At 45.1% G+C, this 19,610-nt stretch overlaps 1 protein-coding gene across 8 annotated transcripts in view; it reads left to right on the top strand.

Annotated features, from left to right (window-relative positions):
• Window positions 1-18,765, top strand: part of VAMP7 (vesicle associated membrane protein 7) — a 48,930-nt gene extending 30,165 nt beyond the window's left edge. For 5 of the 8 annotated variants that reach the window (XM_043491662.1, XM_038416521.2, XM_043491663.1 and 2 more), the window contains 4 exons: window positions 10,758-10,848; window positions 12,524-12,591; window positions 15,045-15,137; window positions 16,398-18,765. In XM_043491662.1, the coding sequence (XP_043347597.1) occupies window positions 10,758-10,848; window positions 12,524-12,591; window positions 15,045-15,137; window positions 16,398-16,466 (321 nt within the window). In that variant the 3' untranslated portion in view covers window positions 16,467-18,765. The remainder of the gene's footprint in view (window positions 1-10,757; window positions 10,849-12,523; window positions 12,592-15,044; window positions 15,138-16,397) is intronic. The other 3 variants (XM_043491664.1, XM_043491665.1, XM_043491666.1) reach the window with 1 other exon arrangement.
• The last annotated feature ends 845 nt before the right edge of the window (window positions 18,766-19,610 follow it).

Here is a 19,610-nt window from a genome sequence, read left to right as displayed (position 1 = left end):
GCCGTGTTAGTCTGTATTCGCAAAAAGAAAAGGAGTACTTGTGGCACCTTAGAGACTAACAAATTTATTAGAGCATAAGCTTTCGTGAGCTACAGCTCACTTCATCGGATGCATCCGATGAAGTGAGCTGTAGCTCACGAAAGCTTATGCTCTAATAAATTTGTTAGTCTCTAAGGTGCCACAAGTACTCCTTTTCTTTTTGTTCTGAGACTGGAGAATTTCCTGTAGAATCCACCCTTTGTCACAGATCTTGCTCCAGTCTCAACTTCCATATTGAAAACCTTTCAAGGGGATGTTAAAAATATGAACTGAATATAAAGAGACTGCCCATAGTCTCAGGTAACATGGAAACAATAGTTTTGAGCAATTAAGTGCCCCATTCATTTCAGTTAAATTTTGACTCCTCATGACAGCTTAATAGCAACTCTGTTTCTCCTCAAGTGATCCACAATAAAATTCTGCTAATATGCTTATCCAACAATCCTAAACTGCCTCCTGAGTGTGGAAAGCTTTCACCCTGCTGCTCTCACCCAGCTTCCTTCATAATGATGTTGATTATGCAGATAATTAGCATACTGGAAATGTAGGGTAGCACAAAAGGAAATATAAAATATCATGGGGTTATAGTATTGCTTGTAGTATTCACTTTCCTATTGAATTCAATTAGATCCACCTGTATAATTAAATGAAGCTGTTACAGAATTTCCAATCAGTTTGCCACACTAGAGCACCACAGAATTTAAGTCTAGCTTGCTGCAGTGTACACAGGGCCCTGATGATAAACTTTGCGACTAACCTCGCAGTTGCTGTTCCCATTTCCCAGCTGAGGATTGAGGCACACAAGAGAAGTGACTTGCTCAAGACTGTACGAAGTCAGAGCTGGGACATAAACTATGTAATCTTATCTTTCACCTCAATTTTTATTTTTCCATGTTCCTCTGCCTCCTGTAATACTTAGTACTTGTGTTCTTCACCCCTAGATTTCAAGCCATCTACAAGGGTACTGAAGTAACAGGGAAGATAAACCTGAGAATCTCTGGGTAGAACTTCACTTGTAAGCTTTTGGAAATTAGTAGCAAGGCAAAGTAGATGTAGGAAGTGGTAGAAAGCAGCCTGCAAGACCTGTACAGATAGAACACTGATACCATAGAAATGGTGCTGGTGAAATGCACAAGCCTCTTTCAACTGGACTTGTCAATACTAAGATGCTGAGAAGGTAGTGTCCTAAGCCTCTTGGAATGTAACGGAGAGGTTTAGATCAACTTTTGGTCTGCCCTGTTGGACCCCCAAAAGAGTAGGTGGCTTGAAAAAAGATCCTAATCCTGCATACTGCAAAACAAACAGGACTGGCAAGGTGGTTACCCTCCATGGCTCAGTGTCTCATTACTCTCTGCATTGGCAATGGAAAGGGGCAGAAGAAACAAAATGTTACTCTGCTATAGCTTCTCCAGCAAAGCTACAGGCTGGTGAAGGAGCAGTGCTTTAGTGATCTTCATTAGGGAGGTATAGCTGTCCCCATTGAGAGCTGCGGTGTTGAGTGGAGACTCCACAAAAGCTGCCCAAATGAGAGAAGACGTTCTCTGGAGCTCAGCTGCACATTTGTCTGAGATCTTGAAGATCACTTTATTAAAAGAAGGGCAAAAACAACTTGCACAGGTGTGCGTGTAGAGTCTTGCGGACCTGCACACTTTGTATTACGGCTGCCTATAGAATTCCCTCCCCTATGATACTTGTGCATTGGCATAAGAGTGTGTAGTGAGGGAGAGTACAGAAGGGCAGGGCTCAAGGACTTGAATAGAGAGCTCCAAGGGGGAGAGTTAACATGCATTGGCAATGTGATGCAGAGAGAGTAAAGACTGAATAGCAAAGGGTGGTGTGGGGGGAGGAAGGGGAGAGTGGAGTCTGTGGTGGAAACTTGCACAGTGGCTGGCTTCAAACTGTTTGGTTGAGGACCAACAGACAGGATTTCTCCAAAAATCATTCAATCTGTTACTGATAGTGGGTGGGCTTTGGAACAGGAGCTGCTTCTTCTGGACCTGTCACATGAATGCATGTGATCAGTAAGCATTGCAAGTGGTGGATGGAGGAAAGTAGAGAACACCACAGTTGGCGCTCACATTTTCTGGCACATAGCAGAGAACTTTCTGTTTCAATCCTATGGAACCATTTGTGCCGAGACTCCCTAAAGGGGTCTAAATTGGGAAGTGCAGTGAGCATAGGGTATTTTAAAAATACAAATGCTGACTGCTCACCCCGTTTGTCTAAATGCTTGCTCAAAATTTTATTTTGCAGTAAATGCCATTTCTAGGGCCTAAAGCTGCAAGCGTAGGCTGATCACTTACTTCGTTCTTCTCATAGCAGGCAAAAACACACTTGTAGTGGGAATGAGGAAGGTATGACAATAACTAGGACGCACCTCCCTGTGCTGCTTGGCCCGTAATGATATATAGGGTGCTGCATAAATTAGAGGGATTTTTACAGTAGTTAATAAGCCAGTGATGATTCTGATTTCCTTTACTTCCAGCCTTATTCCCTAAGGAGGGTTGGGTCTACTTAGTATTTGGCTTAGAGCAGGGGTCTCAAAATCAGTTTACCTTAGGGCCAGTGCCAGTCTTCAGATTCTCCCAGCAGGCCAATAATGTCACTCATGCTGCCCAAACCCGCCCCCCAAAACTCCGCCTCCACCTGCCTAAGGCTCTGGGAGGGAGTTTGGGTGGGGGAAGGGGCCTGGGGTGCAGGTTCTGGGCTGGAGTTTGGGTGCTGGGTGCAGGCTCTGGGCTGGAGCAGAGGGTGGGGGTGCAGCAGGAGGGGGTGGGGTGCAGGCTCTGGGAGGGAGTTGGGTCGCTTACCTGGGGCTCAAAGGAGGGGGTAGGCCGAGGGGGCCTCCGCACACTGCTACCCCCAGGCACCGCCCCTGCAGTTTCCCATTGGCTGCAGGGGCACTCGGGACGGGGGCAGCGTGTGGAGGCGAGGCACAGCCCCGCTCCAGGGCCGCAGAGAGGGGCTGGCAGACATGTGGAGCGAGCAGGCAGACACTGCACAGCTCTGCTGTGCTGTGCTGCCGGGGTCCCAGACCATTTTAAATCATCTGGGGGGGAGGGGGTCGGGGCAGCAGGTGGGGCCAAGGGAGAGACCCGGCCCCAAAACTGCTGGAGCCCTGCAGGCCACATTGGGGAGGTTGGCGGGCTGCAGATGGCCCACGGGCTGCGAGTTTAAGATCCCTGGCTTCGTCTCTGGAATAAACTGGGGGGGGGGGGGGTGAGGGACTGTGAACAGCAGTTCAGTAGGCAAAACGATTCAGCTGAGTCTGTGCTGGTATGATGCACAAACACAATGCTAGGAATTGCTGTTCTTCTGGCTCTAGTCTATAGCATGGAAGTTGCCTGTAGCACACCATACACCACTGTCAAGGCTAAATCCCCACTCTGGCACGTCAAGTGCAGAAGGCAGGGGCCTGCAAGGATTCTAAAAATTAAAAAAAAATAAGGCTCAGCTCCATTTCCACCTCCAACCGCTTCATTTCCAAGCGCTTCTCCTCTCCTCCACTTCCACCTCCAAACGCTTGTCCTCTGCTTCCAAGTGCTTCATCTCTAGGAAGAAATTCCTTTCTGCCTCAGTGAGAACTCAGCCTGGGTTAAGACATCCCTCCATCCTGGCACCTGGATCTCGGGTTGGGGAGGGCTGAACCTTCCCTCCTGGGAAGTTCCTGGTCCCCCATCCTTACCCTGCATTTCTGTCATGGAGCTGGATGTCTGGGCTTGATCTGGGTCTGTCTTCTCCGTGGCATGCCACTTTGGGAAGACTGATTTCTCTAGGGTTTTGGTGCCCGACCGCAACCTCATGCACAGGCTGCCCTATGCTAGCCTAGCTATTTCGTTGCCACAAAGCTAGAAAAGAAAAAAAATAATAAACTGCTTGTTGGACTCCCTGGCTTTGCAGGCTAATCCTTTGGCTTGCCTGTTCCCACTCGGGCAGCAAAGAAAAGAAAACTCCCTGTCTTTCAAGCAGCCAAAAGGAAAAATGTGTCCTTTTAAAATCCTGAGGTCTGTGCTTCTGGTTCAAAATGATCCCACTGCTCTGTCACCATGTCAAGGCTGAATCCCCACTCTGGCATTTCGAGTGCAGAAGGTGGGGGCCTGCAAGGATTCTAAAAATTAATACGTGCCACTCCAGGCTTGTATTAAACTCCCAAGGTAACAGCTTTTCTCTGACTTTGGCTCGCTAAACTCTGCCACCACCCAAATGCAAAAAAAAAAAAGTTGGGAATTCCTCCCTGTGGGGTACCCTCAAACTCTTCCCATCCCCCCACCACATCCCCCACCCCAGGGAAGAGCTGAGAAAGAAAACAAAGGAAATTAGTTGTGCTACCAGCTAATCAAACAACATGCATAAACCTCTTAGGACACCAAAAATCCAATCCTGTTCTTAAAAAAGGCAAATTTTGTTAAAAACAAAAAGGGAAAAAATACAAATGGAACTTAGGCTTTAGCTAGAGTTTAAAAAGAGCAATTCCAAAAATTAAGCACTCAAACTAGCTTTCTTAGGGGTTCAGCTTAAAGGTTACAAGCAAACGAAAGCATCGGGTTAGCACAGAGGAGATCCACAAGCCAAAATAAGAAATAAACCTGATAGCGTCTAACTAAACATTCCCTATCCAAGTTATTTCTTCTAGGTATTAAAGATACTTTTTCATACCTGGTTCAAACCTTACACAGCATTACTGCTCTGTCCCTGCATCCCAGAGAACAACAGACACACAGGGATAGTTTCTTTCCCCATTTTAAAAAGTTCTAGCCTTCCCATTGGCTATTTTGGTCAGGTGCCCACTTTTTTTCCCCCTTATCTGGGGGACTTTTTAACCCTTTACAGGTAAAGCAAGTAAAGAACAGCTACCAAGAGGGATTTTACAGCTGGCTGGCTGGGTGTCCTCCCCCACACACTTTTTATTTATCACAAACACCGATACCAATGGTGCAAAGGCACTTGTCCCACCACTGGCACTGTACTCGTATTGAGCAAAGTTAATCATCTGTGCCATCCACGTCAGAAATTAATCCAGTCCAGACAGAAAGCACCGGCAGAGCAAGTGCCTTGGTGCAGTTGGCTTTCCCAGTAAAATCCAGCGTGCTCTGAGCTGACACATAGGGAGTAAATTACCCAAGCCTGGCTTACTGAAGCTAGCACTAGTGTGGTGTGCTATGCCCTGGGAATAACTGGTTAGAATCCTCTTCAGAGAATTGCTGGCTAGCGGGGGTGAGTGGCACGTCCATCGTCGCTGTCCTCACTGTTCGCTCCTGTTGCCATTGCCTTAAGCCTGAGAGTTGCACTTGTTCCTGAGGCCATTGCTTCTCCTGCTCTGTCCCATCTGCCTGGCAAGGGACCTCTTAATTCTGCAACCTTGGACAGTGTCTAGGGGTGCCTCCTGCTGGCTGCCTGAGAGAGAGTTCTGGTCTGCATGTGTGTTTATGAAGGCCCCTACAAACCATATAAACTTCTTGCCGTGTTTCTGAAGTAAATGCTGTTCTCGCTATTTAGGGTAACTGTTCACAGCTGACACATAATGGATGGGATGGGGGAAGGACCCTAACCTGAGCTGGTCGATACTCGGGAGTATTAAGGACTCTAAATGCCATTCTGTCTGATTGGAGGAAAACAGCTGGGAGTTGCGGTGTGCCGGCTCGTATCTACCCTGACATGCTCTGGTAACACATCCAAGGATGATGTGGTCTGGCAGCAGAGGCTACAGAGCAAGGCTGCTTAGCTCACTGCACGTGTAGTGACCAGGATGGTTTTGGGGTGACACATGGTGAGTCTGAGGCAAAAAAAATGGATGCCGTGAGTCCTCTAATCAAAGCTGTACTGGGAAGCAGATGGGCAAAAGTATGAAATGCAACTGCTGCAGCTTGAACTGCAAGTGCAGCTCCAAGGAGAAGTGAGATTAGAGACCTGACTTACTCATTTCCCAGGGTCTGAGAGTTGCTGGATTTGTATATCTAAAGCTGCATGGCTAAAATCAGTGAGGAAGTGCAAAATAACTGAGATGGCAATAAGGTGTCACTGATCCAGCTCTCATACAGCTCTGGAACAGTCCCTGGGCAGACCCCTTCAGTGCATCAGCCCCTTTAGGGTCACAGTCTCACTGGGGTAAGCCCCTTGGCTTCACCACCCCCTGGACTGAACCCTGGAGCATTCAGCACCTGTTCCATGCCATGAGCTTGTCCATGTGAATTGGACCCCGCAGGGAGATCTACACACCAGAGACTTGCACCCACAGTTTCCTGGAGTAACTCTCAGCCAGCACTGTAAAAGCAGAAGAGTTTATTAGGTGTCTGGAATACAGTGTAGAAAGTCCTTTATCACAGAGAACAAAACATTACAGCCTGGTCCATCTGGGTCAGTTCAGAGCCCAGAGCTGCTCTCTGATCCCTTCTTAATCCAGTCCAGAAGCTTCTCCTGCTTCCTGCAACCCACACTTAACCTGACCCCTTCTTTGTCCTTGTTCCCAGGCAAACACTGTCGCCTGGCCCTCCTCCTAGCCCTTTGTTCTCCAGCTGGTCAAACCTGGCTGGCTTTCAGGGGTGGGTCATCCATGGTTGTTAGTTTCTTCATACCCAGTGTCTGGGTAGTTGTCTTCTGGGACTCTTCATAGCTTGGGGCCAGGACGCAGACAGCCAGACATCAGTGATACCTGGATCCCCCCCTACCTAGTTAACCATGCAGCATGCAGGGGAAACTGAGACACACACAATAGTCATCCAAAATATTAGGAAAAATTCCTGCTCCATCATAACTGGTGCTATATGGTTCCTATGAGCGTAGCCTAACTAATTTTTTGGTCCCAAAGACTACACAGTTAACCAGAAAACAGAAATGCTGTCGTTATCTTGACTCTTGCAGTTGTCACCAAAAAGTGAAACCTTAAATATTATAGACTTTTTAAGGTCAGAAGAAATCATGGTGATCTAGTTTGACCTCCTGCATGTTGCAGGCCACTCCTGAAATAGACCCAGAATCTCTGGCTGAGTTACTGACATCCTCAAATCGTGGTTTGAAGACTTCCAAGTTGCAGAGAATTCACCATTTACACTAGTTTAAACCTGCAAGTGACCCTTGCCCCAGGCTGCAGAGGAAGGCAAAAACCCTCAGGGTCTCTGCCAATCTGACCCAGGGGAAAATTCTTTCCTGACCCCAAATATGGTGATCCATTAGACCCTCAACATTTGTGCAGGATCTGCCAGGCAGATAACTGGAAAAGAATTCTCTACAGTAACTCGGAGCCCTCCCCATCTAGTGTCTCCAGCAGTTGGGGATTTTTACTACAAGCAGTGGCTGATGGGCCACACTCCATTGTAAGCAATTTCATTATACCATTCCCCTCCATAAATTTACCAAGTTCAGTCTTGAAGCCAGTTAGGTTTTTTGCTCCCACTGCTCACCTTGGGAGGCTGTTCCAGAACTTCACTCCTCTGGTGGTTAGAAATCTTCACTTAATATCTAGCCTAAACTTGTTGATGGCCAGTTTATAGCTACTTGTTCTTGTGTCCACATTGGTCCTTAACTTAAATAGCTCCAGATTATTTTCCTTTTAAAAAGAAAGAAGGGCTTCTCTAATAAATTTAGAAAATAAAAGCATAAGAGCCTTATAGCAACCTCAGAGGGATAAATCCCAGGTAGGGAGAGGAGTTACTGGCTTGCAGACCTTGTTCATTCCTTTAAAGTCTGTACATAATTCATGTTACATATGTATGTAATTCATCTTCCATTCTCATGTTCAGTGTGGTCCTAAACTCTTAAGGATAGTGTTCTACTATATATGTTTTGGGATACAGTTTTCAATGGGTATAAATCAAAAGCTTTTCAAACCAAGCAGGTTTCAGAGTAGCAGCCGTGTTAGTCTGTATTCGCAAAAAGAAAAGGAGTACTTGTGGCACCTTAGATGCATCCGATGAAGTGAGCTGTAGCTCACGAAAGCTTATGCTCTAATAAATTTGTTAGTCTCTAAGGTGCCACGGGTACTCCTTTTCTTCAAACCAAGCAGTCTCACTTTTTCAATAAAAGCCCTATTGAAATAGTGATTATAATTTCTAAGTGTCTAGGCACGTATTTTCACTCCTCTAAATGAAGGAACATTGTTCAAACTTTCCCAGCTCTCTCATTTTCAAAGATAACTTTGAAAATGGAAAACTTCAGCCAAAAACTCACAAGTGAAGTGTGTGTGAAAAGAGAACCTTGTTTTTTGAACCTTAACTATAGGGAGTGCCAGTGGCTCATGTTGCAAAGTTTGTTAAAGGAATTGGTTGTTATCGTAACACCCCATTACATATCCTTAAGGTGTGGTACTTACCAGATTGGCTAAATAGTAACTCTGAGGGTGTTTAATCATCAGTGCCATGTTGCAGTCTCTGCTGAGATTGTATTCATTGTTGTGCACGAGAGAAATGGTGCATAAGAACTCCAGTGTGTTTCCCAGAAAGACCAGGTAACCCATGCATCATAAAATAGATTATTAAAACTTACATGTATGTGACTAGTGCTACAAAGCTTTGCTTCTTCATGTGTCAGAAGTGATGAAGATTTGAGACCTGTCCAATTCTGATGAGCAAGTCTCTTGTGAACTGCAATAAGGAAGCAATGCCTTACACTATTTTGACCCTCAGAACAGCCTCCTAGCCCTAAGATCTCTGCTTCCTTCAGGAGTGTGCTTGTATCTAAACTAATAAACGGCAGAGACTCCAGAATATATCTATTAGACATGCTAGATCTCTGTGCTCACTGATGCTTCATCTAGGTTTGCCTTTATTTTTTCCCTTCTGTTTACAGACAAATCTGGGACATATGGGGTTTTTCTCTTCTCCCGCCGCCGCCTCCCCCCACCCCCCATCACTTCCTTATTTTAATTAACTTTGTGGAGCATCCTTAAAAATACTGCCTTGATTCACTTGCAATGTGAGGCTAGGCTTGCTGCCTGGTTTTACAAGATGTTGTGTAAGTGCCATTGGGTAATGATCAGTAGTTCATAGCGGGGACAGAAAATCTTTGTGAGACCAGGCTAAATCCCACTAAGAGAAGTCCCACCCATACAATTATTGGAAATAGATGGGTGAGGCTCCTGCTTTTACCCCAGAGGGAAGTTTGTGTAACTTGTGGCTTGGTCTAAACGGAAAAGTTATATCAGTATAGCTACGTTGGTCAGGGCTGTGAAGAAACCATGCTCCTGGCTGATATAACTATGTTGACCTAACCTCTGTATAGCTGCAGCTGTGTTTGAAGAGGGCTTCTGTGGACCTAAGGTCCTTCAGGAAGGTAGTGTTCCTATGGTGACAGAAAAACTCCCTCTGTCGGGGGAGGCTGCATGTGTGCCGGGGGCTATGGACTCCAAAGTGTGATGTGCCTTAATTTGGGAGGGGGATTGAACCTTCTAACCTCTCCGATACCACCCCGGACTTGTGTATACAGACCTTCAAATGAGTTATATTTGGGTGGGAATAAGGAATGGGCTCAGCTAGCCATTAACTTGGTGGTGGTTTTAGCTAGCAAGCAGCTCTTCTCACCTCCTCCTAAAACCAACCTCTGGCATCTCCACTTCCCTGTCCTCTGGTCAATGAAAATTAACAGTGGTGTGACTGATTATGTGAGCGCAGCCAGAGCGTAACACACTGGGCCATGGGGTCTGCCAGAAGTGGCTAAAATTGAGCATCTGTCCAGGACAAGGCTCAGTTTGCTGGGGCTGATGCAAAGACAGCAATCGGGATTCCTGTGAAGTCAGTAGTGAACAGTAAGCACAGCTCATGGGATGGCTCTGCCCCTCCTGCTATCGCCCAAAGGATAAGCTCTCCTATGGCTTGCCCTTTAATGGTCTCAGGGCACTCTTTTCATAGTGGAGGTCGTGGGCTGGTCCTCAAGAGTCTGTTCAAATTAGGCTGCTTAACGTGGTAAGAGGAGAAGGTAGCTAGCTCCCAGTGAGCAGCGTAAACAAGACTAGAGTTGCAGAGCAAGGCCCACAGACTTTAAATTTCACATACCTAATTATAAGTTCAGTTGCTGAGATGTTTCCTTAGTGGAGCGTCACTGGAAGGGGAGGGGTGGAGGTGGCAGCAGTGACTGTAATCCAGAATGAAGTTGTGGTGGCAGTGCAGGGCCAGCAAGAGTTGAGAGTTTTGACTCTCTATATCCTGTAAACTGGTGGCAGCATTCTAGGCAACTGGGAGCCTTTAGATAGCATCTGGAATCCCACCCCAATTAGATTGTCTGGTCCATTGGCTTTGGAAGAGCCTCACACAGGTTGCTGCTGTGTAGTTTCTATCTTCCGTTTAAAAGCAGCTGGGATTCTTGATGGGGTAACTAGAGGGCTAAAGGGGGAGGAAAGGCCAGTTATGGCACACAATTCACCTGTGGCTCGTTGCCCACAGCAGCAAGCTCCTGCACATTACACCTCCTAGGAAACGGCCATGAATGCAGACTGTTCAAACAAACCTTGGCACTAGTACATGCCAGCAACTGGGGCAGTTAGCACTTATGGCTTTGGTCTCTGCATGTCTCAGAATCTCTTTGTAAAACTGGGACAATATCCCTCTGGGGTTAGTGCAGCTGTTTGCAAAACGCTTTGAAAGGTGCTGTAGAGGTTTGGATTATCTTCCCCCTCCGCCCCGCCCAGGCTTGCCAGCAAGCTCTTTAGGAGAGAACGAGGAGCTGATAGGAGAAATTGTTTTCATTCTAAATAGATCTGTACCATCACTGACTCAGTTCATCTGTTACAGAAACACCACTCGGAGAACAAGGGCACTGATCACATGGTGGAGACGCAAGCCCAGGTTGATGAACTTAAAGGAATCATGGTCCGAAACATAGGTATTTATCACTTCACTTCCAGCTCTGAACACAGCGCACAACCCTGGGTCCCACAGGAGCATCCCTTTCGGAGGCATTGCCAACGGTATTGTGCAGCTGATGCTTTATGGGAAGCTAAGGTTTACCTGCCATCTTCTACAGTAGTAACCTGGTTGAACAACAGAGTCTGCTACAGTTGGCAAGTATTCCACACCACATACAGAAGTGCCCTGAGTTTGCAGAGGAATTTGTTTGCACTAAGATTTCACTGTGAGTGGCATATTGGGATTGAGGAGTGGTGTTGCAGACCAATGATGGATGCGCTCCAAATTCCAAATGCTCAATCTCCATTCTGCATTGAAAACCATGTGGGCCTGAATGCAGGATCAAAGCACTTTTATCACTCCTTTGCTGATGGATTTGAAGAGTCTTAAATCTGGAAAGAGTTGAACTCCTTCTCTTCTTGGAGAAGGCAATGGTTTACCCAAACTAAGGGTTTGTCTACACAAGTAATGTGTAGTAATTGCTCTACAGGGTTGTGTTTTTTAAAATGCATTACTTGGTCTGTGTAGACCTTGCTGGTGTGCTCTGATCTAGTGTTTGAAATGCATTGCATTAAAGCACAGTAGGGAACCTTTAGTGCGCACAAGCAGGGTCGACACAGGCCAATTAATGTGCAGCATGTTAGTGTGCTTTAGAAATCACACTCCTCTGGAACACATTACCCCACCATGCAGACAGGCCCTAAAATCCATGTGGCTCCTTGTCATAGTCATGTAGATTAAATAGCAACTCACCAGTTTCTGATGTAGAGCTCTTTTACACTAAAATATTTACTTCTGATCCAAACTATATAGCAGGTTTATAGAGTTATACAAGTGAGATGAAGCTAGAGGTACTGTATTAATGCTTCCTTCAAAGCCTCAAGTAGCTTGTTAAATGACTAATCCAATGACCATTTCCTTTTGAGGGCTTCATTCTTAAATAGTGCCTGACAATGTTTAGCCCACTGCAATGGAGTTCAAGAAAAACTTGCTTCCTCACTTATGATAGAGGGCCAGATCCTCAGCTGGTATAAATTGGTGAAACTCTAGGATCTGGCTCAGAAAGTGATTTGGGATTGCTTGGGACATGGGAATTTTGACCTTTCTCCTCCCTCCACCTCAAATACTGTACTCCAAGTAGCTCAGAGGGGTTGTGCACAACCCTTAAATGTCTAGCATTAAATGTGAGCTTTTTACTGGTAAATGTTGGTAAGTGTCTATTTCACTGTACATATACCCAAACCAAGAAAAAATATTCCTATCGACATTACTCAAAACTTAGATAAAATAAGAAAAATGCTGCTAGAGAACTTAGTTTGATTTAAGGATATTTACTTTGTACATCTTGACATATGTTGACAATTTGTGTTAAGTTATAAAGCTGCTTAATTCTCAATGTCTATTGTCATGGGGGCAGGAGGGACGGTTCAGACAATTATGTGATGTCCTGGAGCTGTGAAAATTTAAATTGATAAAAATAGAAAAAAGCTTTAAAATAAATGGATTTGTTGAAATTATAAAAATAACAATTGAATTCTGCCAACCCTAGTTGTATTAGAGATGTCTCCTGGCCTTGAAGTAGCAAGGGACTTGGATAAGGAAGGTGCTTTTGCACCTGGATTCTAACTACTGATTTGTTCTTCCTCCCTAAGACCTGGTGGCTCAAAGAGGAGAGAAGCTGGAGCTGCTGATAGACAAAACTGAGAATCTAGTGGATTCAGTAAGTACAGAGAGGCATAAGGGGAAGCAGGGTGTTGTGTACTGTATATAGTAACCAGACATGCTGGTACCATATTAGTTATGAGGAAAAACTGATATTATCCAGTGTGCAATGGGTGCAGGTGGAGCAAAGACCAGGCCCTAGAGCTGTACATCGTGCAAATATTGGGGCTTCTAGACTCTAAGCCCTTGTGTTTGTATTGTGACTGGCATGTCGTGTGTACAAGACACATGACTTTTTCATTCCCCCTCTAGGCCTTACCTAGGCAACTTGGTTTCCAACAACAAGACTGTATTCTGCTTGTGGCATAGCTCATTGTGCCCTCATTCCTAACTGCACTGTATCTTCTGTTATTTGCATCCAAGGCATAGCAGTGCATGAGATGTGTGGGTGGAAACTGGATACCAGGCACGTAGACTCGTCACAACTCTGTTCCCACTGGAGTAATGCCTGATTCCTACTTCCTTGGTGCTAGTTCAGTTAGGTGCTGCTGCATCCTTCTCTGATAAGGAACCTTCCTATATAAGTTGCACTCTTCCACTTCCTTCCGGTCTGTGCACACAAGCTCCAGATGCCCACATGCCCTTCCTTCCTGCTTTCCAGTATGTTAGGGGAAACCCACAGTCTGGGTTTCCTTCATATTTTGGTTCCATAACATCTATGCTCTTCATTATAGAAACCTTAATTATGAAAATAACTCTCAGATCAATTGACTTCAGGCTAATTACGTGGAAGCCTTCTGGCCTATAATAGTGCTTTGGCTATTGAAAAGAAATAAGTTAATGCTGCTAACACCCACATAGCTCTGAACGGGTCCCCTAGAAGTTGTTCTTCACCTCTCAGAAATGTCAAGAAATGCCCTTCTGCATTTAAGAAAAGAAGGGAGAAGGGGAAATAATGCAAGGAGATTCAGAAAATTCACCTTGCTCCCGACAGAGGGTGTTGCTGAGTTTCCTATAGCTGGATTGGATTGGAAGCTGTTGCATGATCCTGTGTTGAATGTCCAGCATTCACCAGCTCTTTTTCCATTCAGAGAGCTCTTTGCACTGGGATGTTTAGGGTTTTTTGTGCAAGAAATCATCTTAAAAGATAGCAGGCTGCCATCCTGGGATGAAACCCTATGATTTGGAGAGTGGTGAGGTTCTGGATGACAGAGAGGCAGGATGGGAAAAAGGAATAAAGTGAAGACTTACCACAAGGTCAGTATAGCATAAATATTGGAGCTAAGCTTCAGGTTCTCAAAGATCTCCAGTTAGCTAGGCCCAAAAGGGAGTTGATATCGAAAGTTTCTCAGTTTGAAACCTCTCCTCCTAATATGTTTGTTTACAATGGTAAAACTGTGCACAATGCCCTCTCTACTACTGGATAGTAGGCCTGCAAATGGAACAAGGTAGATTAGCCTGGCTGTATGTGCAACATAGGACATGTGAACAGGCAGTGCATAGAAAAGCTGGAGGGCTAAGCAGAAGGGTGCCCCTGTACAAGGTTCATTTTCAGGCCCACACAAGCTTTGATGTTGCCTCTTTAACTACTACTTCTATGGAAGAAAACTAGTGCAGAAACTTGGGGCCCCAATCCTGTCACCCACTGAGATGATCAGTGCTAAAACATTGCAGGTACAGAGGCAGGAGAGGGAAGGGGCTCCCCTTCCTAGGAGAAGTGAAGGGGCAAAGCAAATAAGTGACTTGCATCTCAAGGAGACAGAGGCCCCATACAGCCTCCGCTGGATGAAATGATCTGCTCTTCAGCAGTGAGAAGTATCCAGGTTTATTGTAAATGCTGATGGAGAGGTGGGGGTTGGGCACAGGGAATGCACCTCTTGCACACGTGCACACAGACTCGTAGACTTTAAGGCCAAAAGGGCCATCATGATCAGGTAGTCTGACCTGCACATTGCAGGCCCCAGAACCTCACTCACTCCTGTAATAGACCCCAAACCTCTGGCTCAGTTACTGAAGTCTTCAAATCATGGTTTAAAGACTTCATGTTACAGAGAATTCACTGTTTAAACCTGCAAGTGACTCATGCCCCATGCTGCAGAGGAAGGTGAAAAACCCCCACGGTCTCCACCAGTCTGACCCGGGGCAAAATTCCCTCCTGACCCCTGAGCATGTGGTCAACATGCACCAGTCAGATACCTGCAAAAGAATTCGCTGTAGTAACTCAGAGCCCTCCCCATCTAATTGTCCCATCACTAGCCATTGGAGATATTTGCTGCTAGCAGTTGCAGACTGGCTATGTGCCATTGTAGGCAGTCTCATTATACCATCCTCTCCATAAATTTACCAAGTTCAGTCTTGAAGCCAGTTAGGTTTTTTGCCCCTACTGCTCCCCTTGGCAGGCTGTTGGAGATTAGGTATTGGATTAGGAAGGATTTTGATGAAATCCAACTGGAGGACTAGGGCTGCTCACCTGGGCTCATGGACTAAGTGGGGGTTGTCTTTCTCTCATAGTCTGTCACATTCAAAACTACCAGCAGGAACCTGGCCAGAGCCATGTGTATGAAGAACCTCAAGCTTACCATCATCATCACAGTAGTATCGATTGTAAGTTACTGGCCTTCATCCTCTGTCATCTAAGGGGGTAATGCACATGCTCCTTTCTAAAGTGAGGCCTGGATGTTAGAAAATGTCATCCATGTCTCTTCACGGTAGCCCCCAAATAACCAGTGTCTCCCAGAAGGAACCCATTTACCACCATCACTATAAGGTTCTCTTCCCAAGGCTAGGAACCAGCATTTCACTACCCTCTTTACACTAGAGCAGGTGGCAGTATCCTGCCTAGAGTTGTTCGGGAATTTTTCATCAATGATTTCCCAACAAAAAATGCCCTTTTCCCAAAAATATCTTCTGCAGAAAATTAATTTTGCTAAAAAATTGTTTTTCCATCAAGAAAATTGAAGTGATGGTTCCCTGGCTGGCTGCCCACCTGGAAAACTCTTGTCAATTACATTTTCTGCCTGCCAGTTCCAGGGCCCAGGAGTTAGGAGGCCAGCCCCTGGGGAGGAAGAGGCTTCCTTCAGGCAGGAAGCCAGACATTCCATTTTGGTTCTCTCAAAATGGAATTCTCTCAATCCCTTCCCACAAAAAGTTTCATTTTGACTTGTTCTATCCCAAATATGGAGGACCTTTTTCAAAAATGAGAAATTTTTTACAGGAAGGGATTTCTCTTTTCCAGCCATTTCTAGCCCTGCCCATAACGGTGTGCAGGGGTGATATCCTCTATCTTAATATATCAGATGAGAAGGACAGGAAGTGTAGCATTCCAGAGGGTGCCCCATCACCATTTCTCTAGTTGTATATAGCCCTGTAAGGGAGGGCAGGGACATAGCTATCTTCTTGACTCTTAGAATCTGAAGCACTGGGTTCACAGTATCTGGGCTCAGTGGGGACTTAAGTTTTAAGGAGTGCCTGTGCCCCCGTTGCTGACTCTTACTTGAAATGGCTTTATGCCTGAGTCATGGCCCCTCCTCCTCCTCCTCCTCAGTTATTTACCCTCAAATGTTCTTGCTCTTAATATCTTTCATCTGAGGACCTCAAGGCATAATTGCAGGCGACATAGGTGCAAAGCTGTCCTTGATGGAGCCTTGCATCACTCTGCAGGGCGGGTAGTGTTATCCCAGTGTTGCAGTTGAGGAAACTGAGGCAGATTTTCCCCGAGTCGTTGAATGCCAAAGGAGAAGTTGGTGGCAGACAGGAATTGGTACCCTTGTCTGGGTTTCCAAACCTTGTTCTAAGTACTTGACTGCTACATGTTGAGTGATAGGAAAGATTCTCTATCCATGTGACAGTGCTTTCTTCCTCCAGGTGGTCATCTACATCATTGTGTCGGCTGCCTGCGGTGGGCTTACATGGCCCAGCTGTGTGCAGAAGTAAACAGATTGCCTGTGCTGATCAGCCAAGGATGTGAGCACGTGAGCGAGTGCGAAGGAGCAACCCACAAAATAACTTGTCTTTCACTACTGACACCTCATTCTTCCATCCTTCCAGGACTTCATATTTCTCTTTGCCTTATCACCCCCAGTGGCCCCAAGTCACTGCCTCAGCGCAGTTTCAGCCTCAATGAAGAGCTGTGTTTTAAAACTACTTGAAGGGATTTTCTTTTTGTTCTTTTGTCTTAACTGCAGTTTCTCAGCTGGGCAGGCAGTGAGGCTGGCTCCAGAGGGTACATGCATGCTTGTCTGTGTGTGTACAGCTTTGCACTTTAATGGAAGCGTGCTAAGCAGAGAACAGCATTGCTAGTGCCTTCATCTCTGCATGAGGAGTGGGGCTGGAGAGCTCAAGGTGGGTCAATGAAGGTAGGCAGAGTGATGAAAGTCCATTCTGCTGCCACTATATTGGAATCTAATTAACATCTCCTCCCCACGTGTTTGGTCCATGAAGTGATGCATTATGTAGGGTTAAATGCTTGCTTGTTCAGGGGCCACCAATGCAAATATGGGTTGACGTCACAAATGGAATGGCACAATAGATTTAAGATCCCTTAAAGGCATAGGCCCCTCCTGGAGATGCATCTCCCTCTTCAATATGGAAGAAAAAAAATCCTTTTTTCCTTTGGAGAATCTCTTTGGACATCTGTACAGATGGGTGGGGATTGAGTGGGCATGTTGAAGTGACTCCTTTCACCCCATCTTCTTCCCAGCTCCCCTACTTTGTGACTAAGTTGATAGAGTAAAGATGATGGTTGTGATAAACTTGGCTGCTGTTTGCCATTGTGTTTTAAGTATCGCTTCTGTCCTGTATGTTTAATAGTCCCCCACTCAAAATAAACTTACAGCAAGTGCTTATTACTCAAGATGGAGGAGATGGAATTGAGGTGAAGCCTCTTTTCTAGTTTTCAAAGAGGATATGTGTTCTGAGCTCTATGAGGTGCCATGTACTTGCATTTGCATCCTGGTCAGATCCTTCCACGTTAAAGAAACAAACCACTGAAAACAGGTAACTGATGGTTCCTTCCCAGTTCTAAGTCTCACCTTGTGCTGGTCTGAAGGGAAACTCTTATCCAGATATGTATTCTGGATTCTTATCTGTGGTACAAAACACCAACGTTAACAACCAAAGGCGGGGTCCTTGACAAATATACTGCTATTGAGAACCTCACAGGGCCAAAAATTGCCCCCTAGAGACTTGTCCAGTGTCTAATGATAGCTTTGATTATAAACCTTTTGTCCTATCTGGACATCCTTATCTAAGGGTAGCTCTGTATAATTCATCAATAGCGAAATGGGGGTGGCGCTGTCCAGTTATATACAGTGCAGATTTGTAAAATAGTGGCTTGAGGTCTGACCTAGGCAGTGTGTAAAAGGCTTGCCCACTCTTTTTTATTGATAAACTGTTCAATATTTCTTTTGAAAGAGCCCTGTTTCCTGTGGAGGGGATGGAGACAAAAGCAAATCCTCTGATAAATAAGAAATATGAGATGGCTTAACATAAATATCTAATTCCTGGGCCCTAGAGTTTCCCACTGCTTAGTCACTGAGAAACTAACTCACACCTCCACCTTCTTAATAGTAGATACGTGGGAGGAAGGGAGATAGAAGCTTAATCCTAATGCTTATTGCAATGCCCTTAATCAGATGTGATGTACAGAACATCTTTTGCACTCTGGCCTTGAGGAGTTTATCCCTGAGGCCATTTAGTATTGGGTCCCCATAAAACGGCACTGAAAACCAAATTGCCACCCCATCAAATCCTTTGTACTGCTGCATGTTACACATGGATCTCTGTGGGTTCCATTCTGTAACAATGCTCTAAATTCACATCCATGCATCCTCAGTAGACCAAAATCTGACCCATGGTTGTTGGAAATTGGTAAGTAGTGTCTTCCTGCCATGCAAATAAACATGTTGTGACCCTGTTCAGTCCAACTGGAGATACAAATGAACTTGTCGCTTAGAAGCAGTGTTGAGTTTATTGGAAATCCTCAATCGGTGAAATACTCATGGCTCATCTGGAAAGAGAAGGAGATAGATCATCTCCTTCAAGCATGCACTACTGCCCACAATCAATGTGCAACTGTGCATGTTTTAAGGATTAATAATGTTACTGTTAATTTCCTATGATTTGTCTGTTTATGTACAAACACTTTTTATATAAATGATTTCCTTGTTTTAAAGAATGCAGTGAGGCATTACTGTAAAACAAAATTAACCTGTTTGAATAAATTTACTGTATGGTAAATGACCAGACTTTGCGAAGTTTTGTGAAGGGTAACTTGGTATTAAATGGCTGCTCCCAACTCATGGTGGAGAAGCACCACTAATCTTAAACCCAGCAGTGTTCTGAAAAGTTATTCTTTAAGACCCTGCGTAACCTAACTTAGTGTGCTTCTGAAATAGGCCATATCAGCAATAGTGGTGCCTGTCCTGATTAGACTGACTTAATTTCTCCTGAGCAGCAAGAAAACTAGTCGCTACCCCTGTGTAGACCCTTGCCTATAAAGCATATTATCCAAATCCTCCACATGTGGAAGAGTTTGGTACATAGACTTTTATATCAAGTAGAAAAACAGCTTCAAGAAAGCAGATTAAAACAAATCTGGACCATCTTTTTCTGTTTGCACAGCACCTAGCATAAGGGCTATAATCAGGATTGTCTATCTGCTTCTGCAATGCACTTTTGCGTAGCCATCCTCAGCATGACAGATATTTCCCTCAGGAGCTACACTGGAATAAGCTGTCAGAAGTGAATTTTGTGGAGAACTCAGTAAAAAGCATGCAGAGATTCTTAATATGAATCTAAACCAACCATCCCCTTTTCATGTGCAAGAAGAGAAGAGGCTTAACCCTTTCTGCTCAATCCCCCAGCAAGACACTTCTTGGAGGTGGGAATACAGCTCAAATCTTCAAGTAGAAGTATTCACGAGAGAAAGAAGGAACTGTTGTCAGATTATTCACTGCCTTGCACCTTAGTCATTTCACTCTGATGAAATGAGAACCATTGTTACACACACACTGTACAAGTAATAAATAGCTAGATGGTGTAAGGTACCAGAGAATTGGGTCTTGCATATTGGTTGAA

Source organism: Dermochelys coriacea, chromosome 9 (assembly GCF_009764565.3).
Source record: "Dermochelys coriacea isolate rDerCor1 chromosome 9, rDerCor1.pri.v4, whole genome shotgun sequence".
Taxonomy (NCBI): Eukaryota; Metazoa; Chordata; order Testudines; family Dermochelyidae; genus Dermochelys; species Dermochelys coriacea.
The sequence above is the reverse complement of the archived record's forward strand: the minus strand, read 5'-3'. Positions and strand labels throughout refer to the sequence as shown.